Source organism: Hylobates moloch, unplaced genomic scaffold, assembly GCF_009828535.3.
Source record: "Hylobates moloch isolate HMO894 unplaced genomic scaffold, HMol_V3 SCAFFOLD_14, whole genome shotgun sequence".
Classification (NCBI taxonomy): Eukaryota; Metazoa; Chordata; class Mammalia; order Primates; family Hylobatidae; genus Hylobates; species Hylobates moloch.
In genome coordinates, this window is record NW_026652289.1 from 70404617 (window position 1) to 70430281 (window position 25665).

General features: G+C 47.3%; 1 protein-coding gene across 16 annotated transcripts in view; it reads left to right on the forward strand.

Moving 5' to 3' along the window:
- FRMD5 (FERM domain containing 5) overlaps positions 1–25665 on the forward strand; it is a 351142-nt gene that overhangs the window by 299193 nt on the left and 26284 nt on the right. For 14 of the 16 annotated variants that reach the window (XM_032175396.2, XM_032175402.2, XM_032175399.2 and 11 more), the window contains 5 exons: positions 1318–1360; positions 1590–1668; positions 11144–11241; positions 15176–15299; positions 18868–18955. In XM_032175396.2, coding sequence (XP_032031287.1) covers positions 1318–1360; positions 1590–1668; positions 11144–11241; positions 15176–15299; positions 18868–18955 — 432 coding nt within the window. Of the gene's footprint in view, positions 1–1317; positions 1361–1589; positions 1669–3341; positions 3413–11120; positions 11242–15175; positions 15300–18867; positions 18956–25665 lie in introns of those variants that run through there. The other 2 variants (XM_058427360.1, XM_058427361.1) reach the window with 2 other exon arrangements.

Below are 25665 nucleotides of genomic sequence, written 5' to 3' on the forward strand. Positions count from 1 at the left end.
CCGTGGTGGGCCGTGTAATGTGAGAAGGGCCTCTTAACCACATTGAGTGGCTATAATGAGTTGCCAGCCTTGTGGGAACTCAGATCAGCAGAAGCAGGAGAGCAGAATGTCAGTCCAGATTATCCATGTGGAGCTGATGGAAGAACTGGCTCTTAGTGGGTCCATTAACTGCATGACCCATGGCCCAGCCCAGAAAGTGATCACTGGGAATTAAGGGAGGCCAAGATGCTGACTGCAGGGCCCTGGCTGCTCTCCTGCCAGAGGGAGGACTCTGCCAAGACATTACACTAAATGGAAGTAGCCAGAAAAGAAGGAAGTATGGGCCCAGTCCCTTTGCCATTCAGCAGCTACCTATTGAACACTGTGCTAGGCACTGTTGATTCAGTGGTAAACAAGACTGACAGTTCTGGGCCTTCATGGAGCTTACATCTGGCAATGTTAAGCTACCTCTGGATAATCAAACCCCAATTAATAGCAGTCCTACCTAATCCTGATGAGCAAAAAGCAACAAACATAAATAATAAAATTTATAAAGGATCCATGTAGAATTAAGAAACACATATAGAATGGTTTCATTGCTTCCCCCAAACATAAGTACCATGGGAAAATGTATTTTGCCTCTATATCCTGGCTCCTTGAAAATCCAAGGGGAAGAAGGTACTATCCTACACGTTGGTTGGGATTAGTTATCATTTGAGATTTAGATTTTAAAACATCACTGGATGCCAAGGAATCCTGAGTATGTGTTTTCTAACACAAGGGTTGGCAATTTATGTTACTCAAAGAAAGATGGAATATATACCAGCCATCCCTGACTTAGGAAATTTCCACTTCTCACTACTTTCTAGAGTTGCTACCAATATCTTCTATCCCCACTCTCCTGCCAAAAAAAAAAAAAAAAAAAAAAAAAAAGCTGGTGCATAACAGAAACACACACCACCCATTAAAGTCAGTATTTCCCGACTCAACCTAGGTGGGGCTCTGTACCCGCCACACATACATGCAGTCGCTTGTGCCTTAATCGCATGCCAAAAACATGGCTCAGAACTTTGGCACCCTGATTTAGAAGACAGCATTTCCAGGGAAGCCCAGAAATGGCATCTGAAGCTGGAACTCTTCCCCCTTTCACAGCTGGCTCCATGGGAGCTCATTTCAGAAAATCATATCACTCTTTACTCTCCAAACTTATCTTTCATAAGCTTTTGGGCTGCTTTCACCCTAGGCTACAATCTGTCTAGTTTTTTAAGTTGGAGAAAACAAATTATATTTTACAGCCCTTCTCATTAGGGTTTTCATGTTCTGTGTTCTCTGTTTCAGCATTGGCTGGAATTTACAAAGTCTGTGGTGAAACAATTGAGATGTAAGTATTCTCCCTGAAAAGACTCAAGCCACACCCCTGGGGAGGGTGGGATGAAACCTCCCACTTATTGCAAGTTTTGGTCTACATATGTAATTTTCCACTGTTCTGAGTATAAGTTGGCCCTAAATATATGAAGGTTCTCTTCTGATGCTTCATGCTAGTGGGCAGTAGAGCCCTGTCCTCTTCTGGGTGAGGGTCTTCCCTGATAAGCACCTCTTTTTCTCTGCAGCCCAGCCTCCATTCACCATGTGCTTCCGTGTGAAGTTTTATCCTGCAGACCCTGCTGCTCTGAAAGAAGAAATAACCAGGTGAGGTGAACATGCTTCCCGCAGCCATTAGGACCTGTTGGAGAGCATAGGAAAGGGGAATGGTGACCTCTTAGAGCCTCTCATTTGGAAGCGCCTAACTCTTAGAGGCAAGGAACTCTTCCTAAATATAATGACTTCTGTATTTTATTTCCACATGCTTCCTTTGTGTACCCCTCAGTGCAGTTGCAACAGAGTAGACTTCTTTCCTTCAAGAAGTGTGAATACTACATCTTGAACTGGTCACTCTCAAAGAGTTCTGGAGTAACTAATCAGAAGCATCTTTTCTTTTACCTATGATGTGGCCACTGTGGACATTTTTGGAGAGAGCTATGTTGCTGCTTATTTTGGGGGTTGAAAATAGATTCAAGTGATCTAATGGATATACTTGGAAAATGCCAAAGGCATGACACTGAAAGATAAGCTGGGAGATACTGAAGATTTAAAATCAAAATGGGTAAACTCTGGTGTGCTGTTGGATCAGGTTTGTGATAAACTCTTTATTGTGGGGATCATGTTCTGTGGCAGGCAGACAACTGCGTGGAATGCATCCTGTCTCATCCAGCACCCTTTGAGGATGAAAAAGAACCTCTGTGCCCACAGCCATCCTAAAAGAGGGTCAGTGAGTGAGAGCTTCAAAGCTTCCCCAGGATTTTGTGTATCTGAGCCAAATTTACTCTGAAAGTCTCACCTCAGAGATTCAAGAACTCTACAACAGGGATCCCTAATTTTTATATTAGAAAGACCTAATTTTGACATAAGCAAAACCTTGATGTTACTTTGTAGAAGGCAGGACCATAGGTGAGGATGTGATGCCAAGGAATCCTAGAGCTGAGGAAGAGACAGCACTGTCAGCTCTAACCCGTTCCCTAAGACCTTGTAGACAGCAAAGGTGGGAATGAGGATATTGCCAGCCATATAGACCGTTTATCCTGTAAGGCTTTGAGATCCACTCCTAGATCCTTAACTGCATGGGAAAATTCCAAAGACAGAAAAGGAGGAGGGAAGAAGGAGGAAAGAATACGGAATTCTTTTTTTTTTGTTTTTTGAGACAGAGTTTCGCTCTTGTTGCCCAGGCTAGAGTGCAGTGGCGTGATCTCAGCTCACTGCAACCTCCGCTTTCTGGTTTCAAGCGATTCTCCTGCCTCAGCCTCCTGACTAACTGGGATTACAGGTGCCTGCCACCACGGCTGGCTAATTTTTGTATTTTTAGTAGAGACAGGGTTTCACCATGTTGGCCAGGCTGGTCTCGAAGTCCTGATCTCGTGACCCGCCTGCCTCGGCCTCCCAAAGTGCTGGGATTACAGGCATGAGCCACCGCGCCTGGCCAGAATTATTTTCATTTCCTGATCTAAAGAGCATGCCGAGTGAAAGGAGCAAAAGTTTCTCTAAGAGGGGAAATCAGGAAATGGGGAGAGGAGGGGGCAAGAAGCAGGAATTAGTAGTACAAAGGCAACAAGGAAGTGGGACGGGAGAAAAGTGGCTTCTTCACATGGGCCCTTCACATGGGAGTTGAGGGAAATCCTCTTCAGGAAGGCTTGTTTCCTGCAGATGCATAGGACGTGTGTACCCATCTACTCTGAAGCACTGAAGACAGTGAAGAGTGTAGCTAGAACCAAATTTCATGTCTCTTACTAGGCATAGAAGCTCCAGGCTCTGCTCATCTACGTGGAAGTGGAGGTGGCTCTTGCTTTGCTTCAGAAAACCAAATCCATCCAAATCATAGACACCCTAAGGCTTTAGGTAGGTGAGTAAGGGTAGAACCACTATGTTTAAAATTTCAGGCCAGGCGTGGTAGCTCACGCCTGTAATCCCAGAACTTTGGGAGGCTGAGGCGGGAGGATCACCTGAAGTCAGGAGTTCGAGACCAGTCTCGCCAACTTGGTGAAGCCCCATCTCTACTAAAAATACGAAAATTAGCCGGGCCATCACGCCTGTAATCCCAGCTACTCGGGAGGCTGAGGCAGGAGAATCACTTGAACCCGTCAGTTGGAGGTTGCAGTGAGCCAAGATCACAGCACTGCACTCCAGACTTGGTGACACAGCGAGACTCTGTCTCAAAAAAAAATTTTTCAAGAGTTTTGTTAAAATATCACTAGCCTGCTCCATTCATGATGTCCAGAGTGTTTGCCTTAGCTCTGAACTTCTATCTGTCTCTGCTAAAAGAGGTACCAGTGCCAGGGCAGACCCCAAAATTTGTACTCCTGTCTACATATCGGAGCAAACCTAACACGTTTTTGTTGTCCACCTCACTGGACCAACAGTGGGGATGACAGGGAGCAGCCAGTGAGAGCACCACAGACACATGGCTTTCCAATTTGATTAAAGGACTGGAAATGTATGGTTATGTTGGCCCTTAGGAAGAGCTCTTAATAATACAATTTTCCGCCAGGCGCGGTGGCTCACTCCTGTAATACCAGCACTTTGGGAGGGCAAGGTGGGTGGATCATCTGAGGTCGGGGGTTTGAGACCAGCCTGACCAACATGGTGAAACCCTGTCTCTACTAAAAAGACAAAAAATTAGCCAGGTGTGGTGGCACACACCTGTAATCCCAGCTATTCGGGAGGCTGAGACAGGAGAATCACCTGAACCCGGGAGGCAGAGGTTGCAGTGAGCCAAGATCACGCCATTGCACTCCAGCCTGGGCAACAAGGGTGAAACTCTGTCTCAAAAAAAAAAAAATAATCATAATGCAATTTTCTAAGTCCAGTGTCACTATCTTATATGAATGGACAGACCTTCCTACCCAAGAAGCAGCATAGACCTGGGAGCTCAGATCTTACTTATGTCATTTGTTGGCTGTATACAGCCAAATAAGATACTTAACTTGGAAATAAGATACTTAACCTCTCTAACCTTAGATTACTCATTTATAAAATGGGGATAGTAATATCTACCTCATAGAATTGTCGGGAAGATTACCCACTATACCGGCCTCTTATACTTCTTAATATACCCACAGTTAGCCTTGCACTGAGCAAAGGCTCAATATTTCGTTGCCAGATTCATTACACAGTCCATAGGCCCCAGGGGCTCTGCATCATGCACAAGTACAGTTAGTACTGGCTTTTCTCCGTGTTTATGTGAAAGGCACTTCTTTTCTAATAATCTCCACTCCTCCTCTGTCCCCTTTCCCCACCAGCTAGAATCCTAAAACTTAAGCAGCTAACTTCTGAGTCCTGAGACAGAAGCTATCCCAGGTAATCATCCAAGTCCTGGTAAGCACAGCATTAGGACCATGCTCACCAAGTCAGCAGACTTCAAGGACACTGGCAAGAGAATGAGCTCCTCTCCATCTGCATGCATTTGTGCTAAGCATCTTGGGCAATTTTCCCCTCTCTCTCAACCTCACCAGCGTTCTTTACCTAGTATGCAATTTTCCAGCATTGTCAGGAGTGTGAACCACCGGTGCCTGGTCCTGATTTGCAGTCTTTGTGCCTCCTCCTCCCTGGGGCATTCTGTGAGGCTGTGGAATTAGCGGCATTTTTCTCCTCATTCACATCGCTACTGATCTTAAGAGAGGAGATACTGTCCCCAGCCTCACTCAACACCCGTAATTCATCCCTGGCTTAGAGCCCTCCATCCCACCTTGCTGCCAAACTAATTTAGCTGTCAGTGTGTTTTTTCCAGGCAATATTGGTCCTAAATTTCACTGCTGTCTCAGCCATTCCCATAAAGCCAGGCTGAGAGAAGGGGATGAAGTAGGGAGTACAGAACTAGCTTTAGTTGATCTTTTGGCTTCTTCCCAGATGATAAATTTAGTTGCCAAATCCTGATTAATTTCTTTTGTCATTTTTAAAGTAATAAACAGATTTTCTTGTCTAGGCTAGAGACAAGGCAAAGAAAATGGGAAATTCAGGTACCAGATTTGGCTTTTAACAGGGATTGCAGGTGTATGAACTCTTTGGAAAGATCAAGTAAGAGAAGGAAACTGACTGCAAATGGGGCCCCACCATCCAAGGAAGCAAAATGTCTGACACACAACAGGTGCTCCAAAAAATGTTAATAGAATGAATCAATACATACATGAATGAATGGAGTCATCAGGTCACTTATGCCTTCAATGAACATCACTTGAGCCTAGCTTAGGCTAAGACGGATTGGCAAACTTTTTCTGCAAAGGGCCAAATAGTAAGTATTTTTGGCTTGTTGGGCCATATGGTCTCTGTCGCAACTACTCAATTCAGTCATTGTAGTGTGAAAGCAGCCATAGACGATACATAAATGAATGAGCAAGGCTGTGTTCCACTAAAATTTTATTTCATTGGAAACTATGGCAGTGGGCTGTAGTTTGCCAACCCCTGGGCTAAGAAATCAGAAAGAGCTGGCTTCAAATCCCAGGTTGTTCTTTAACTAGCTCTGTGAAAAGGCAAGAACAGTATCTCTAAGCACTCTGTCTCCTCATCCATTAAACAAGGATTAAAATGGTAGTCACAGGCCGGGCGCAGTGGCTCACGCCTGTAATCCCAGCACTTTGGGAGGCCGAGGTGGGCGGATCACCTGAGGTCAGGAGTTTGAGACCAGCCTGGCCAACATGGTGAAACCCTGTCTCTACTAAAACTACAAAAAATTGGCCAGGCGTGGTGGCACGTGCCTATAATCCCTGCTACTCAGGAAGCTGAGGTAGGAGAATCCCTTGAACCCGGGAGGTGGAGGTTGTGGTGAGCGGAGATTGCACCACTGCATTCCAGCCTGGCAACAGAGCAAGACTCCGTCTCAAAAAAAAAAAAAAAAAGAAAAAAAATGGTAGTCACCTCATAGAGTTGCTGGGAGGACTGAATGAAACAGGGCACACAGCATGCACTCAGTAAATGTGAGTCTTTATTGTTATTTTGTTTTGTTATTATTTTGTCATCTCCCCCACTGGAATGTAAGCTCCATTAACAGGACTCCAGGTTGTTCTCTACTGCATTCCCAGCACCTGTGACAGTGCCTGGCACATATAGTAAGTGTCAGAACTGGATGGATGGATGGATGATGGATGGATGATAGATGGATGGATAAGCTAGGCACAGGATGTTTAGGCCCTGTAGAAGAATATTAAAAATAAATAAAACATAGGCTCTGACTTCAAGGAGCTTACAGTCTAGTATTGGGGAGGAAGACAAACTAAACGTAATTATAGTCAGGAAAAAGGAAATAGTAAATAGAGGAAGCCAGTGGCAAAGAATATTTGAAGGGAAGGTAAGGCCAAAGGATCTTCTGGAAAAAACTCTCCAGGAGCCTCCAGTGCTTTCCAGAGTTCACAGCCTTAAACTCTGGAAATGCCTGTGGACTCATCCCCACCCTCTGATATCAGAAAGCATTATGCCAAAGCCAATACCCTGGAGAGATGTTCGCATTACACAAAAGCTCAGGTTTTCCCTGGCATGTTGCAGGCTCTTGCTCATTCTGTCCTGATTCACACTCCAATCAATTTAGGACAACACTAGCATTCAAACAAAAATGGAGGTGAGGTAAAGCCCCTTTGAGGCCAGAAAGAGATCAGCAGAGTTTAAAAAACAAAAAACCAGTTTCCTCAGAAACAAGCGTGTTCTCCTAAATCCGGTCTAGAGCTCATTTCTCCTTTGGTCTCAGTGAGAATATCTCTCTGATAACAAAGGGTTCTCCTGACTTGGATTAGGACTAACCTGGTAACTAAGTGAATTACCATGGGCCGAGTCAGAAGGCCTGGATTCTGATTGCTGTGTTACCTCAGATAAGTCACTCTCCATCTCTGGACTTCTGTTTCCTTGGCTATGAAATGTTCTGAGGTTCAGAGATTCAGGAGGGCTGCACTGGGCAGCCCCAGCAGGCTGATCCCTTGCCTGGCAACACACAGTGGCCCTGGAGATAGTGCCTTGGGCAACAAGATAGTCTTCCTTAGGCCCTTGTGTGGCAGGGGAGAACATGCCAGGGTCTCTTGTGAATAGGTCTAAGGATGCTATGAGTCATGTGGAATATATTTCCACCAACAACACTGAGTCACTGGTTATCTCCTTAAATGAACCAAACACAAAGCTCGATGGAAGCCACTGTGGCAGAAAGGGGAGGGGGAGCCCTGGTGCAGCTCGTTCTCTCTCTTGAAGCTGTCAGTTGATTCTTTCATGAGCTCATCTCCTCTTGTCCTCAACTATGGTTTGTTTCTTTAGGATACTGGTGTACCCTTTTCCCTCTTCCCATGTAGTTCTATGACATTGCCTGAGAATGCCCCGTGGCCTTGCCTTTAACCTCCCTGCAGCTGTTTTATCACCAGAAATCAAAAGGAACCCCGCCCAGCAGTGGAAAGCCTTGTTTCCATTCCAGTTCACCTGAGGCCATCAATAATGATGCCTTGGAAAGACAGTGGTTCTCAGTGTGAGCAGGATCATGTTCCCTTGGGTGGGAGGAGTAGGGGAGCAAATCAGAAACTTTAAAGGGGCCTTTCCTTTTTTTTTTTTTTTTTTTTGAGATGGAGTTTTGATCTTGTTGGCCAGGCTGGAGTGCAGTGGCACGATCTCGGCACACTGCCACCTCTGCCTCCTGGGTTCAAGTGATTCTCCTGCCTAAGCCTCTCCCAAGTAATTGGGATTACAGGCCTACATCACAATGCCTGGCTAATTTTTTTTTTTTTTGTATTTTTAGTAGAGATGGGGTTTCACCATGTTGGCCACGGTGGTCTCGAACTCTTGACCTCAGGTATCCACCCACCTCGACCTCCCAAAGTGCTGGGATTACGGGCGTGAGCCACTGTGCCCAGCCCAAAGGGGCCTTTTCAAACCACAGGAGCACCCCCGGCACATACGGATTCTGACGGGCTCCCCCTGAAAGATGTTCCCCTCTCTGCCACATTGAGAATCACTGCCCAGAGCCATGTTATCCCTTTGCAATATCTCCTTTAGTCCAATATGTACAGTCCCTGAATTTTGGACACAGACAAGCAGAGAAACATGGAAGACGTGATGCATGAATCCAGGCCCAGGGAGTGATCAGTGAGTAAGGGGCAAAAGGTTTGCATCCACATCCTGCTGAAGCCTGTGGAAGGTGGGAGTTGGAACAGTGAGAGGCAGAGAAGTGCTCACTCACTCTCTCCCACACACCGTGTGGCATTTTGCTGTGGGAAGCAGAGTGAAGACGAGCTTGATTTGGTAGATCCATCTTAATTATTCACTCTACATGATGTCTTTTTTCCTTTCGCTTTTCTTGGCAAACATTTGGACAGAGTAGGGTTGGTGGGAGTGAGGGGATGGGTTCTTATTAACTTCCAGACTAAGACTCACCTTCCCTTTGGTCTGAGGAAGGCAGTCCATCCTGCTGTGATTAGAAGATGGCTTTTGAATTTTCTTAGGACAGCTTCTTAAATTTTAATCTATACACAAATCACCTGGGGATCTTGTTAAAAGGTGTAGGTGGAAGTGTAGGATGGGCCTATATTCTTTATCTCCAATAAGCTCTCAAGTGATGCTGATACCCCTGATATGTGGACTACACTTTGAGTAGCAAGCACTGAGGAGAGAAGAAGGCTTGGTTGCGCTCTCATTTCTGTTTGTTAATTGCTTGAATCTTCAAGCCCAAGCCTTCAGAGTTACCTGCTAGGACCCCTTCCTACCACCTCCTAGAAGTTGCACTATCAACAGCCCTCTTCCTCTTGAGCATTTTTACCTGATCAAGTGAACATGGAATCCTCTGTTTTATTCTTCAGCCTGAAAACAGAAACAATGGAAACCTCCAATTGTCCAGGGAGAAGTCAATTTCTTTTTGGTTCAGACTGTTAGAATTTAAAGGAATTTTACTACATTTTCATTACTCCCCTAAGGATGCTGCACCATAAAAGTTAACTTAAAATAACAAGTGTTTAATTGTCTCAGAGTATCTATGGGTCAGGAATTCAAGAGCAGCTTAGCTGGGTGGTTCTGGCTCAGGGTCAATCACGAGGTTGCAGTCAGGAGGTTGGCTGGGGCTGCAGTGATCCACAGGCTTGACTGGAGGTAGGGACTTCATTTCCATGATGGGTCATTCAAATAGCTGTTGGCCGAAAGCCTCAGTTCCTTGCTGGCTGTTGGCAAAGGCCCCAGTTCCTCACCACATGGACCTTTCTATAGGACTGCTGAAGCAACCTCAAGAAGAATGAGTGATCCAAGGGCAAGAGAACAAGGAGGAAGCTGCAATGACTTTATGACCTCAGAAGTCAGACACTCACTCATGCTTTATTCTATTAATAGAAGTGAGTCACCAAGTCTAAGCCATACTCAGAAGGAATTAAGCTCTACCTCATGAAATTAGGATTATCAAAGAATCTGTGGAAATATTTTTAAATCACCAGAGATGTTCCCTGGCCAAGGAGCCACCATGGTAGGTGACCCACTAAAGGGACTGATGCTTCTCATAATCTTACAGGTCTTCTAAGAAGAGCAATAAAGACCACACTCCTTGTGAAAACATTTCAAAATGGAAAGTCATCAATTCCATTCCACTATGACAGGGTCCATCCAACTAGTGAAACTGCAAAGCATTTATAGTGCAAGGAGGGCAGAATATCATAGTGAAGAGCCAAGTTCAGGGGTCTCACAGTGCTGAAGTTGAATCCTGGCTCTTTCACTTAGTTGTATGTCCATGAGAAAATCACTAAAGCCTCAGCTTCTCTATCTGGAATAATGGGGATAATAACAGTACCTATCTCAAAGTGGCATGTGAGAATTAAATAAGATATTGCATGTAAAGTGTGTAACACCTGGACTGGCAGATCATAAGTGCTCAATACATGTCAGCTACTATTTGCTCTTGTTTTTGATATGCTGCTTCCACCTGAGGCAACAGCTTTCTGTATTTAAAGAGGTGCTGGCCCCAGGTTTCTGCTTCATTTGTGTGCTTCTTTAACCAGTGCCTCTTGTTGCATTTTTTTTTTTTTTTTTTTTTTTTTTTTTTGAGACAGGGTCTCTCTCCGATTGCCCAGGCTAGAGTGCAGTAGCACAATCTCAGCTCACTCTTCTTACACTTTATTCCATTTCAAAGGTCTGGTTGACCTCAGTAACTACAGGCTGTTTCCACATATGGACAGATTCTTTTGGCAAGTTGAGGCTGAACTCTTCCTGGGCTAGTTCCTTCACCCACCGTTCTACTTAAGAAGGAACATCAGCTGGCATCCAAGGCAGAGAGAGGCCCAGTTTGCCAGTCTCTGATGGCATAGTTTTCTTTTTCGGCACCGGATTGACTGGGGCTGGCTCCTTCCAAAGCCCAGCACTGTGGGGTGATGCTTTTACCAGGAAACAGCCATTTCTGACTTGAGCTACAGGAGGAAACTGACATATCTTGAACTGAACCTCAAGTCAGTTCAGGGCAAAGTACCTGAAAGAGTTTCCAGGGAAATGGAGAATGTATTTGTTCTACATTATGTTTTAAGATTATTTTTAATGTAGTAAAAGTACCCTGACAAAGATTTTGATAGGCTTACATTACATATTTCTATCTTTAAAGCAATCAAAGGAATCCTTTATAGTTCATTCTCTGTTTTCTCTCCAGGTATTTAGTCTTCCTACAGATCAAAAGGGATCTCTACCATGGCCGACTCCTCTGTAAAACATCGGATGCTGCCTTGTTAGCAGCTTACATCCTTCAAGGTAATGACTTTTGACAGGATAAGTTTGCTTTTCATGCCAAGTACTGATTACATTATTTTCAGTTACCACTGATGACTCCTTCTTGAATCTAAACAGTATCTAGGCCAGGTGCTGTAGCTCACACTTGTAGTCCTAGCACTTTGGGAGGCCGAGGTGGGCAGATCACCTGAGATTAGGAGTTTGAGACCAGCCTGGCCAACATGGTGAAACCCTGTCTCTACTAAAAATACGAAAGTAGCCGGTGTGGTGGCACACACCTGTAGTCCCAGCTACTCGGGAGGCCGAGGTGCAAGAATTGCTTGAACCCAGGAGAGGTGGCAGTTGCAGTGAGCTGAGATCGTACCACCGTACTCCAGCCTGGGCAACAGACCAAGACTCCATCTCCAAATAAATAAATACATAAACAAACAAACAAACAGTATCTAACTTGAAGCAGAGTTCAAGTTAGAGAGTTTTTTTTTTTTTTTTTTTTTTTTTTTGAGACGGAGTCTCGCTCTGTCGCCTAGTCTGGAGTGCAGTGGTACAATCTCGGCTCACTGCAACCTCTGCCCCCCAGGTTCAAGCTATTCTCCTGTCTCAGCCTCCTGAGTAGCTGGGACTGCAGGCGCCCGCCACCATGCCCGGCTAATTTTTTATTTTGTATTTTTAACAGAGACAGAGTTTCACCATGTTGGCCAGACTGGTCTCGAACCCCTGGCCTCAGGTGATCCACCTGCCTCAGCCTCCCAAAGTGCTGGTATAACAGGTGTGAGCCGCCATACCCAGCCAAGATAGAGGATTTTGCTTGGATTTCCTAGAGCCAGAAAACACTGAACACTCAACCCTAAACTGCGCCTAAGATCTTACTACCAGCCCCTTAAAGTCATTCTGACTCTGTTTTAGGGATGTGCCCTGGGCCCCTGGTTGATAAAGTCCCTGAGACTCTGGAGTGTAATCAGACTTGATTTTTTTCCCCATCCTCTCAGGCAAATCTCCAAGATATGAAGCATCTTAGAATTCTAGTATCTATTTCAGAGACCTTTTAGTTCAGTGTGCTCAAAGTTGAAAGTGTTTCCAAGTAACGAGCACATTTCCTAACAGGCTAATAAGTAAGTAGAGGCTTACCCAGCTGAGGCCCAGATTGGCTTTTTTTGCAAAACAGTGGGAGAGATATGCACTCTTCACACACGTCCCCTTCTCCTGAGATGCAGAGACACTTAAGTGCCGCTTCTTGGATTCCTCTTAGTCCCTAGGCCTGAAACTGCCATTACTACTGGATCATTTTGGACCACAGCACTAAAATCATGAAGTTTCCCCAAAATAATTTGAACTCTTAGTTGGAAATCCTGGAAGCAACTTTGTGAAGAGAACCTGGAAACTGCTTGCCAATAAGAAACTAAAGTCCTTCTGGCAATAGAAATACCATGGCTGGCTGCCTGTGTTAAGAATGTAAAATTCAGCCCATTGCCACTTTGACTTCTGAAACTCCTGTTTTTAAAATCACCTACATGGGGAGTCCGTGGGGAGATACCCAAAGATGCCCCTTTGAATTTTTTTTTTTTTTTTTTTTTTTTTTTGAGACGGGATCTGGCGCTGTCCCCTAGGCCAGAGTGCAGTAGTGTGATCTCGGCTCACTGCAACCTCCACCTCCTGGGCTCAAGTGATCCTCCCACCTCAGCCTCCCAAGTAGCTCGAACCACAGGTATGCACCATCACACCCAACTAAATTTTTTATTTTTTTGTAGAGATGTGGTTTCATCACGTTGCCCAGGCTGATCTCGAACTCTTGAGTGCCCCTTTTATTTTTAAAGAGAAAGCCTGGCCTGACCTAAGTCGAGTCTTAAACTCTAGTTTTTTTTACAGTTTTACCCAATCATTCATTTTCCTTCAAAAAAGTACTTGATGTCCGACATTGATGTTTTCCATTTGGAACTTTCTAAATAAAATCAATATAAATGACTCTGGGCCAGGCGCAGTGGCTCACAACTGTTATCCCAGCACTTTGGAAGGCCGAGGTGGGAAGATCACTTGAGTCCAGGAGTTCGAGACCAGCCTGGGCACCAGAGTGAAACCCCATCTCTACAAAAAAATTAAAAATTAGGCCTGGCATGGTGGCTCACGCCTGTAACCCCAGAACTTTGGGAGGCTGAGGCAGGCAGATCATGAGGTCAAGAGATCGAGACCATCCTGGCCAACATGGTGAAACCCCATCTCTCCTAAAAATACAAAAATTAGCTGGGCGTGATGGCACGCGCCTGTAGTCCCAGCTACTCGGGAAGCTTCAACATGGGAGGCAGAGGTTGCAGTGAGCTGAGATCACGCTACTGCACTCCAACCTGGTGACAGAGCGAGACTCTGTCTCAAAAAAAAAAAAAAAAGCCAGGCCTGGGGTGTTCACCTGTAGTCTCAGCTATAGGCTGAGGTGGGCGGATCACTTGAGCCCAGGAGGTCGAGGCTGCAGCGAGCTATGATCATGCCACTGCACTCCAGCCTGGATGACAGTGAGACCCTGTCTCAAAAAAAAAAAGACTGCAAGGCTCAAGATCACCCCAGACTTCAGACTTGGGTCTCTTGCTAACAGTAGAAGTTCCCAAGTAATTTGGAAGACACAGTGAGTAGGTTTGTAGTGAAAAAGTACAAGCCCCAAGTACAATATTTAGCCATGGGAGGAGGGCACGTTTTCCTCTTAATATTTCTCCTCCCTCAAGACTTCACATCTGAAGTGGTTGTGGCTCTCACCTGGGAAGGAAAAAGGGCACCCGCAGAGTAGCTGGCCCCTCCTCTTTCTTTTGTCATACCCACCATCCTCCCTGTGGAGAGCTTCACGTGGAAAAAGCTGGATTCTGACCTGGGTGTGGAAAGTACCGTGGGTCTTCTGCCCTCCTAAAGTTTACTGCTCTGAGATCTTACCAGGTTTAGAGATAAACTCTCTCTGTGAACAGCTGGAGGAGAAAGGCTCACACCTGGCAGGGACTTGAGAAATGAGCCTTAGAACTTGATGCTTCTGGGCCGGGCTCGGTGGCTCACACCTATAATCCCAGCACTTTGGGAGGCCGAGGTGGGTGGATCACAAGGTCAGGAGATCAAGACCATCCTGGCTAACATGGTGAAACCCTATCTCTACTAAAAATACAAAAAATTAGCCAGGCGTGGTGGCGGGCACCTGTAGTCCCAGCTACTCGGGAGGCTGAGGCAGGAGAATGGCATGAACCCAGGAGGCGGAGCTTGCAGTGAGCCAAGATCGCACCACTGCACTCCAGCCTGGGCGACAGAGCGAGACTCCATCTAAAAACAAACAAACAAAAAAAAGAACTTGATGCTTCTGAACTCAACGATACTTTCTGGTTACAGCCAGGCTTCCCACTCTGTAGGCCTCTCGAAGGAACCTGGCACCTGGTCAGCCTTTAATGAATATTTATTCAAATTTATTCATTTGATTTGATTTGAACTGAGGGTTGAGTTCTGAATTTGGATCGCAGCTCATTCATCAATTTACTGTGTCCCTGCTAACATCCTCAAACTAGGATTTAGACTTCTGATCTGGCTGAGGCCCAAGAGGATCTCCCTTTCTGATCAAGCTCAACACTTCCTGTGCTGCCACGAAGGCCATTGCTCCCAGACCATCTTCTCATGGCAGAATGGATGAGGACCATAGTGCAGGCCTCTGCTCTTTCATTGTAAATTTACTTGTGGTGACCTCAGAACACAAGGTCAGCTCTCTGTCTCTCTGCATAGACTTGAATGCCAACCCAATGTGTGCACCTGGAAAAACAAAGGTGGACATGCTCCTGAAGGGCCTGCCCTCTGCCCAGCCCACAGCCGTGCTCAGAATCCACTGTTTCTTATAAATCTGATGTGTATTTTGGCTTTTGCTCTGTGTGCTAATCTCTTGTTGCTTTGTCAATTATGATTTACCTGTCTCCACAATTGTTTTCTTCCACCTTCCTTTTGAAAGCGGAGATTGGGGATTATGACTCAGGGAAACACCCTGAAGGCTACAGCTCCAAGTTCCAGTTTTTCCCTAAACATTCAGAGAAGCTGGAAAGGAAAATTGCCGAGATTCACAAGACAGAACTCAGGTACGTGGCACTTAGTCAGGCCTGGAACACTGTGGCTTCTCCACAGCCTGAGCACGCAGGCTCCACGCCGTGTCCTCTGTTCTCGCAGACTGTTCACTGACACAGAGTGACACTCCCCAGCCTTCCTGACCGCAGATGTACCATTGTCAGTGATACACTGACAGCACAAGTCACAGCCACAAGCCCTGTAGGCTCCCTCTCCAAGAAGAGCGATTTAGCCTGAAGCTTAAAGACAAGGGAGAAGTTGTGTTATAGGGGAAACAGAGAGGGATTGGCCTTTGAAAGGCATCTGCCTCACTACGATATTTAATGAAGATACAGAGGAAAGCATGAACTGAGGAAAAGGAAAAGATAAACAAAGGAAATTGCATAAGATAAAAAAGATGAAAGAAAAAGGCCAGGCGTGGTGGCTCACAGCTGTAATCCCAGCGTTTTGGGAGGTCGAGGCAGGTGGATCACCTGAGGCCAGGAGTTCAAGACCAGCCTGGCCAACATGGTGAAAACCCATCTCTACTAAAAATACAAAAATTAGCCAGGCATGATGGCAGGTGCCTGTAATCCCAACTACTCTGGAGGCTGAGGCAGGAGAATCGCTTGGACCCGGGAGGCAGAGGTTGCAGTGAGCTGAGGTTGCGCCATTGCACTGTAGCCTAGGTGACAGAGCGAGACTCCATCTCAAAAAAAAAAGAAAAAGGAGAGGTTGAGTGAGGATGTGAAAAAGGGCAGGCCTCTGCTCTTAGTCTGTGACAGTGTGACAGGTGGCTTCTCAGTGGAGGATGGAGTGCGCAGGGCTGATTCATAAATGCTGAGGGTGTCTTGGGAACACTCTGGTTCAGGAGTATGTCCTCAGCCCCGCCTAACTCAGGCCGCCCCCCATACCCTACCTAGAGTCCCCGACTTTGCACAGAGGGAAGTGGAGGAAATGTGGTTTCAAGTGTGGAGGCTCGTCTTTCTCAGCTTCTCTCACTTTGCCCAGAATATGCTGAATACCATAAAACAGCATTAATGCAGCCTTTCACCCACATGAAGTAGGATTTTCTACAAAGCCTGATTTTAAAAAGCAACAATAGGGTGTTTGGGCTCCATTTGGTTACCGCACAGATTCCCCAAACTGACAAACTATGAGGAAAAAAAGGATATAGAATGCAGTGTTGGCCAAGCGCAGTGGCCACACCTGTAATCCCAGCACTTTGGGAGGCAGAGGAGGGCAGATCACCTGAGGCCAGAAGTTCGAGACCAGCCTGGGCAACATGGCGAAAACCCTGTCTCTACTAAAAATGAAAGTAAATAAATAAAAAAGCCAGATGTGGTGGCACACGCTTGTAATCCCAGCTACTCAGGAGTCTGAGGCATGAGACTCCCTTGAACCCGGGAGGCGGAGGTTGCAGTGAGCTGGAATTGCACCACTGCATGCCAGCCTCGGCCACAGAGCGAGACCCTGTCTCAAAAAAATAAAAATAAAAAAAGTTATGGTGTCATTATAATACATTACAGCTTTTAAAAAATATTTTAAAAGGTTTGTGTATGTACTGTTCCGAGGAAAGACTATGCCTGGCAACAGGGAGCAGAGCCGGATATTTCTAATGCTAATACTAAGCTTCAACTTGTTCCTTCCCCGACCACAGGCCCCCAGAAACCCTTCACTCAATGATTTTACCAACAAATATAACCCAAAGCCTCCTTAGCCTTTGTAAACAGACCCCTCTGCCCATGCTCTGTGGCAGGAGGGGTTCCTGACCTTCCCAGCGGAATGGCGACACCAACACCGAACAAATGGAATCTTGGATGCTTCCCGCCCCTCTCCCTGGGTGTGCCTTCCCAGGTGCAGGGCCCCATGGCTCCTCGAGTCACTCTGTTAGGGAATAGCGACCCCTTGTGGTAAAAGTCAGAATAAACACGGGCCTGTGGTGTTGGGGGCAGGGTCCTCATGGTTCCGTCAAAGAGATCAGGGATGTGCTGGAACTGCCTGGAGGGCTTTAGGAGACATCAGAATAGTAGGGACAGCCCTCCAGAAACCTAGTTCAAAGCAGGGGATCCCCCAGGAAATGATGCCCGCTTTGAGGACCCTGGAGGTTTGGGCCAACTCCAAAGGTAAATGGAGCCCACAGGGCCCACTCCTCCTGCAGACAGAGGACACTCCCTGGAAAGGGAAGCTGTGCTCTAGCCAGCCCTTTGCTTGCCACACAAATATTTTCCTAACTTACCTTCCCTGTGCCTCAGGTACACTAGTGGATGCAGAAGTCTTTATTCACAGTAATACCCCCTTCCACAGGTACTTTTTCCACAGGTCCTGCCTCGTCTTCATAACGTAAAAATACGTCCATACTTCCTTTATGCAACTGTGATATGGGCTCTTGAGAGCACAGACTGTATACTGTGTTTCTTCATATATTTTCCAGCAGGTAGCACAGAAGCTGGCACATAAAGGTGCTGCCTAATGCCTCTCCAGAGGGACACTAGGGGGAATCTGGCCTGGGGTCAGCTTATCTTCCTGCCTGGCCATATCACCTGAAGCAAATAAGCTTAGAAACGAGCAACGTGCAGTCCTGTCCACCAGCCATCAGAGATGTTGACTTCACAAGCTGTCCACCCCTCCTCACTGAAGCCAACCCTGTATCTGTAGAAGTACATCCGCTTTGCAGGGCTCTGGACCCAGGCAAGAGCCTGATGGTTATTCTGCCACTGGGTCTGCAATGAGCCCATCGACACACCTGCTAAAGAGGCAGTGGGAAGGGGTGATGCCAAAGGCCCCTTCAGATGGCCTGGAGCCGGAGCTGATCTCTGCCTTTTTCAGCGTCTTTCCTTTTCATGGTCATCACCCTATGGACAGACAGCTGTTGTGGAGCATGGGAGCTCAGCACTGTCTCCTGCTTCTCCTCACCCTAATTTCCTGTGTTTCCTTTTGGCAAAGGAAGAGGGCTGGGTGGCACCAGCCAGCTACATGAGCCCCTTCTTTATATTTCAGTCTAGAACAGATCACATATGAGAAGCCTATGACCTGCCCCCAGCCTACAGATGTATTTTGTTTTACCCCATAGTATTTTAAATTGTGAAATACCACATAAAAATCAGTATCTCTGACTTTTCTTTTAAAATCACAATATCTAGCTGAGCCTTGCATTTTTTTTTTTTTTTTTTTTTAGACAGGGTCTCATTCTGTCACTCAGGGTGGAGTGCAGGGCTGTGACCATAGCTCACTGAAACCTCACACTCCTGGGCTCAAGCAATCCTCCCACCTCCCACCTCAGCCTCCCAAGTAGTGGGCCCTGCATTCTCAGTGATGGGAATCTCAGAGCTAAGGTGGTGCTGCCACAGTCCCCACCACTCCCCATTGTTTACACTCAGCCCAAGTAATTCATTATGTAGCCTGCCTCACTCTGAAAACATTTGAAGACAGTCAGAGACTCTAGCAGGAGTCTCTGAAGTTGGTCCTAGAACCAAGCAGGGAGCACACCCTAAACAAATTGAGATGTGTGGCTCACCCTGAGCACGTCTTCATAGAGAGTTTACCTCAGGGGAGCCTGTGGGAACAAGACACCTTGAAATCATCTCATTTTCTTTATTCTAGTGGTCAAACACCAGCAACATCAGAGCTGAACTTCTTAAGAAAAGCACAGACATTGGAAACATATGGAGTAGATCCTCACCCATGTAAGGTAAGACTCCCTGGTTGGAGACTGCATGACCTTTCCTCCTCTAGAAGGCATCAGGAGCAAGGGCCCCCATGCCTGCGCTCAGAGGCCCCCTTCAACGTTTACATGGCTGGAACTTTCAGTGAGGTATCAGAGAAAATGCCTCCTTTGAAAACTCCTCTGGATCCCATGCTGCATAATTTTGTGGTGCCACATCAATGTCAGAGGAACCGAGGCAAAGTCAATCTAAGTAACAAATCCAAAGCGAGGGCCCCGCAATGGGTAATTTGGTAGAAATGAAGAGAGGAGGCATGTGGAAGACCCCCCACAGGGAACGATCAGAGGCGGCTCAGCGACTGCCCACCCTTTCCTGACCTGTAATCTAGTTTCTTTCCGAGAGTGGGTTTTATTGACTGCAGTGGCATAAGTCACTGCACAGAACTGCAGTGGACTCACATTTAATTCCATTATGCGCCTGTGAGGGATAGACGAGAACCAGCCGGGGAGGCTGCCCAGAGAAAACCTCTGTAATTACTCACGCACATCTGGCATTTTGGAAATGAGCGGGGGGCAGCCAGTCACTGCCGAGGCCTGTGCAGACCCATGGCCCCTTCCCGTCTCTCTCTGCGGCTGTAGCCCTTCACGTCACCTCCTGTCCCTGTTGCTTTGACACTGCTGGTCTCTACCTCAGTTTCTCCACATTTCTGCCTCTCTCTTTCCATTACTGGAGAGGGTCCAGTATCACCAGTAAAACCAACTGTCAAGCTGATCTGAACGAAACAGTATCAGCCAGGAACAGGAAGACATCAACCTTTTCTTCCTAACTGGAGAGGGGATACTAAGCTTCAAGCAAAAATTAAAAGAATAGCCCTTCCTTCCCTTCCTTCCTTCCTTCCTTCCTTCCTTCCTTCCTTCCTTCCTTCCTTCCTTCCTTCCTTCCTTCCTTCCTTCCTCCCTCCCTCCCTCCCTCCCTTCCTTCCTTCCTTCGTCCTCTTTCTTTCTTTTTTTCTTTTTTCTTCCCTCCGTGGCCCAGGCTGGAGTATACTCGACTTGCTGCACACTCCCTGCGCCTGCGTCCGGCTCCCGTGATTTTCCTGCCTCGGCCTGCGGGCTGCCTAGGATTGCGGGCGTGCGCCACCACCCCTGCCTGCTTTTTGTCCTTTGGCTGGAGGCGCGGTTTCGCCATGTTGCCCACGCTGCTCTCCAGCTCCTGACTTCGAATGGTCTGCCCGCCTCCGCCTCCCGAGGTGCTGGGACTGCAGACGGAGTCTCGCGCACTCAGTGCTCCGTGTTCCCCGGGCTGGAGTGCGGTGGCGTGGTCTTGGCTCCCTGCAGCCTCCGCCTCCCAGCCGCCTGCCTTGGCCTCCCAGGGTGCTGGGATTGCAGCCTCTGCCTGGCCGCCGCTCCGTCTGGGAGGTGGGGAGCGTCTCTGCCTGGCCGCCCATCGTCTGGGAGGTGAGGAGCGCCTCTGCCCGGCCGCCCCGTCTGGGAGGTGAGGAGCGCCTCTGCCCAGCCGCCACCCCGTCTAGGAAGTGAGGAGCGTCTCTGCCCGGCCGCTCCGTCTGGGAAGTGAGGAGCGCCTCTGCCCGGCCGCCCATCGTCTGGGAGGTGGGGAGCGCCTCTGCCCGGCCGCCCCGTCTGGGAAGTGAGGAGCGCCTCTGCCCGGCCGCCCATCGTCTGGGAAGTGAGGAGCGTCTGCCCGGCCGCCCCGTCTGGGAAGTGAGGAGCGCCTCTGCCCGGCCGCCCCGTCTGGGAAGTGAGGGGCACCTCTGCCCGGCCACCCATCGTCTGGGAAGTGAGGGGCACCTCTGCCCGGCCACCCATCGTCTGGGATGTGAGGAGCGCCTCTGCCCGGCCGCCCCGTCTGGGAAGTGGGGAGCACCTCTGCCTGGCCGCCCCATCTGGGTGGTCTACCACGGAGGCCAGACACAATGTGGGGGCTGGACGTGGTGGCTCACGCCTGTAGTCCCAGCATTCTAGGAGGCCGAGGAGGGTTGATCACTTGAGGCTAGGAGTTCGAGACCAGCCTGGCCAACATGGCGAAACATATGAAAAATATAACAGACCAACCAACCAACCTAGCAACAACAAAACAGGTCTACCCTGGAGTCATACTCTAACTTTTTCTATTTTCCTCCCTTTCTGATCCTTTGTCCCACTTTCTTTTTCTTCCTCTTCCTTCTCCTCCTTCTTTGTCAAATAGACGACTGAGTTATTATCATTGATCCATACAACGTCCCTCTCTCATTTATTTTCTTTAATTCCTACCCCCCATTTCTATTCCCCATCTTCCCATGTGCAACCTTCCTAATATGTTTGATATGCATCTTTTTGTTTGTATGTATTTTTAGAAAATGTTTATTGTTTTGTGTGCAAAAAAAATTAATAATAAAACTGGCATGTCTTCAGGAAAAAAAAATTAAAAAAAAAAAAGAATAGTATATTAGTTCCTAGGGTTTCTGTAACAAGTATCACAGACTGGGTGGCTTAAAGAACAGAAGTTTATTGTCTCACAGTTCTGGAGGCTGGAGGTCTGAGATAAGGTGTCGGCAGGGTTGGTTCCTCCTGTGGGCTTTGAGAGAAGCATCCTTTCCAGGCCCCTCTTCTTGGCCTATGGATGGCTGTCATCTGCCTGTGTCTTCACGCTTCCTTCCCTCTGTACATGTCTCTGTCCAGATTTCTCCAAAGACACCAGTCATATTGGATTAGGGCACATCCTAATGACCTCAGTTTAACGTAATTACCTCTGTAAAGATCCTGTCTTCAAAGAAGGTCACATTCTGAGGTACTGGGGGTTACGATATCAACATATGAATTTTTGAGGACACAGTATATAGCTCATAACAAATAGGAATGCTGGGCGCAGTGGCTCACACCTGTAATCCCAGCACTTTGGGAGGCCAAGGTGGGCGGATCACAAGGTCAGGAGTTCAAGACCAGCCTGGACAACATGGTGAAACCCTGTCTCTACTAAAAATATAAAAAGCTAGCCAGGCATGGTGACACATGACTGTAATCCCAGCTACTCAAGAGGCTGAGGCAGGAGAATCGTATGAACTCGGGAAGTGGAGGTTGCAGTGAGCTGAGATCACGCCATTGCACTCCAGCCTGGGTGACAGAGCGAGACTCTGTCTCAAAAACAACAACAACAACAACAACAACAAAAACAAAACAGGAATGAACAAGCACAGTGACATAGGGACAAAGCAGTGTCCTTTGGTTCCTTGGTGAGAAGATGGTGATTTATTCTTGCCTAGGAGTTATGAACCTTGAGAACATCCTGACATTCAGAAACCCTAGTCATCTTCCCTACCCCACAGTTCCCTATCCACTAGCACAGCCTGCTGCAAAGTAATCCCTATGTTCTTGGGGCCACACTGTCAGAAAACACATTCGTGCCTGTTATACCAGAGAATCGACATTTGGTTACTTACACATTAGCAAAACTTCCTAAACAATGCCCTCTGTGTAACAGATGCAGTTTAAACCCCTCCATAAATTGCTCCAATACTGTTAGCAGGGCACCCACACAGGAGTGAAGAGATCTTTGGATAAGCTGGCCCTGGGCCCCGGTTCCCATCCCCTGTTTACTGGGGCCTTTGGGAGCTTCTCTAAGCCTCACTTGAAAGTACACAGTCTGTGTTCAATAACTGCTCCCTGAACTGCTGAGTCACTCTAGGACCTTAAAGACGGCTGCCTGAAGATATGTTCATCAGAAGGGGCCAGGTTACCTCTGCATTTGACCACAAACCTGCCCAGTCCCCTTGAGGCCACACATAGCACCCACCTCTTCAGAGACGGGTCCCTGAGCAGAGTTGAAAAGACACAGAGATGGGCAGACAGCGAGCCCAAGCACTACACTGACTAGAGCGGGGAAAGGGATTCTCCACCGTTGTCCACGGGGGTCTGGAAGCTATAGTGGCAGCCAGCCTGGTTTCCAACCCAAATACACATACACCCCAGGACTGTGAGGCTCCTGTCTCAGCCTTGTCTTGGGTGAGTTTGTCCATCATTGGACGCAGAGAGGCTGAAGAGGCTGCAGGGAGGAACCAGCATTCATACCAGGCACTGTTGCGGCCCAGTCACTTATGTCATGCCATCTCAATCCCATAGCATCAACTCCTGGAAGGAAAGAGGGAGGTAGGGAAGAAGAGATGTTTGTGGTATGCCTCCCATGGCGGCCTCAGTGGAGTCTTTTCACATTATGTTCTCATTTAATCCTCACACCAGCCCTATGAGGTAGATGTTATTCTCCCTGTTTTGTAGATAAGAAGACTGGCATTCCAGGAGGCCAAAGTTTACAAGCCCTGAGCGGTAGAGCAAGAATTTGAACTCAAGTCACTACCCATTGTTATGTACCCTATGGAAGAACAGAAACCCCCAGGAGACTTCTGTTGGGGGAGTGCTCAGGTCCCTTGTTCCTGAGCCCTGTGCCTCTTCCTCACCCAGGGCCATATCAGGGCCCTATTGCAGACCCCACACATAGCCCCTCAGCTCCTCTCATTAGGCTCTGGCCATGATTCCTCAGCTCTCCCAGCAAAGAGAACAGTTTAGGGGCCTTTACTCTTGTTATTAAGTAGAGTCACTTTAGTGATATGCTATCAAGTGCTTGCCTTAATGCTGCTACAAGAAAAGCCGAAATAAGCTGGCACACTTGGTGTAATAAGTACTGATGATTTCTATTAACAGAGAGGCAATTACTGGGCCCAGGGAATCTGGGGCATGCAGCCTTAGGGAGGACAGAAGAAGAGGAATCATTTTGATAATTAAATGAGAGCAGAACAACGTTCTAGCTTAGGCTCTGTCCCCTGGACTGATTAAGAAGCTGCTGTTCTTCCTATGCACATTGATGGTTTCTTTCTGCCCAGAATGTCCTTGTCTGGCCCTGGGACCAGGAAGAGGAGATTCTACAAATGCTGGATGGGACAGCCAGAGAGCTCTATTAGCTAATACTCAAATTCCAAAAGTGCAGGACAAAGCTGTCCTGCATTCTCTGCCTTGACCCTCAGCCCTCCACTCCTGGCAAGAGCCCCAGCAGCCCAAGCCTACAGCTGCTGGAGGAGGAGAATGAAGCAAACCACTGGCAGTCCATTGCTACATCTGTTCCCTGGCCCTGACAGCACTCCAACTTCAGGAGCCACCATCTTGCCCCATCCAGGTAGCCCTGAGACTGGTGATTTGGGCTGGGTCTCCTGCAGCACTGTACTTTGGCCTCCTGGGCCCAACTTATGGAGATATCCTGTTACAGTTCATGGAGTAGTTAGGCCTGTTACAGATACCCAGCCTTGTTGTTAAGAGTCTTGAAGGTACCAGTTATTGAGAGTCTGTCTGTCCAGGCTTGTACATTATCTCATTGAATCTTACAACATCACTGCTAAGAAGATATTCTTGTCCTCATTTTAAGATAAGAATACTGAGCCTCTGAAGATGCAGACAAGAAGGGATATGAGGGAGATAAGTCCCCTCTAAGGGACTAACTAACATGCCCAAAGGTAGTGGGTAACACAGTAATGCCCAAAGGTACTGGGTAACACAGTAGTGAGGCTCGAACCCAGGGTTATCTGAATCTCAGTGCTGTGCTTTTTCAATTATTATTCATGGTTTTCCTTCTGGAGAGATGGAATTTAGGAACTAAGCACAACTCATTGCCAATTCTGACACAGAAAGGACACTGACTTACAAGATTATTGATATCATCTGTCTTAGTCTGTTTTCACACTGCTATAAAGAACTACCTGAGACTGAGTAATTCATAAGGAAAAGAGGTTTAATTGACTCATAGTTCTGCATGGCTAGGGAGGCCTCAGGAAACTTAAAATCATAGCAGAAGGGGAAGCAAGGCATGTCTTACATGGCAGCAGGAAAGAGAGAATGAGGGGGGAGATGCCACACTTTTAAACCATCAGATCTTGTGAGAACTCCCTCAGTATCACGAGAACAGCATGGGGAAACTGCCCCCATGGTCCAATCACCTCCCACCAGGTCCCTCCCCTGTCACGTGGGGATTAAAATTCCACATCAGATTTGGGTGGGGACACAGAACCAAATCATATCATCATCCTATAAAAATTTAATGTAAGTTCACCAGTGTCTTTATGTCTGCTTTGTATAGACCAGGATAAAATTGATCTCAACAGGATCTAGGTTAGATCAACCACAAAAATAAAATTACACTGTCCCTCTGCCCTTAAAATGGAATCATTACTTTCATAATCCAGCCACCTAGCCAGCTCTCTAAAGAAGAACCCCTTCTCCCATCTTGATGAGTTGCCCCTCACTTTTTTTTTTTTTTTTTTTTTTTTTTTGAGATGGAGTGTCACTCTTGTTGCCCAGACTGGAGTGCAATGGTGTAATCTCGGCTCACTGCAACCTCTGCCTCCCGGGTTCAAGTGATTCTTCTGCCTCAGCCTCCCAAGTAGCTGAGATTACAGGTGCACGCTACCACGCCCAGCTAATTTTGTATTTTTAGTAGAGATGGGATTTCACCATGTTGGCCAGGCTTGTCTCAAACTCCTGACCTCAGGTGATCTGCCTGCCTTGGCCTCCCAAAGTGCTGGGATTACAGGTGTGAGCTACCATGCCCAGCACCCCTCACTTCTGAGAAACAGAAGAAGAAGGATCAATGATGGCTCTCCCACCCTTGGGTGGGCCCTTCTTGGCTGTGTGGCAGGTAGGGTGTTAGATTTACTGCTGAAATGAAGAACTTCACCAAAGCCACCTGGTGCAGTTTCCAC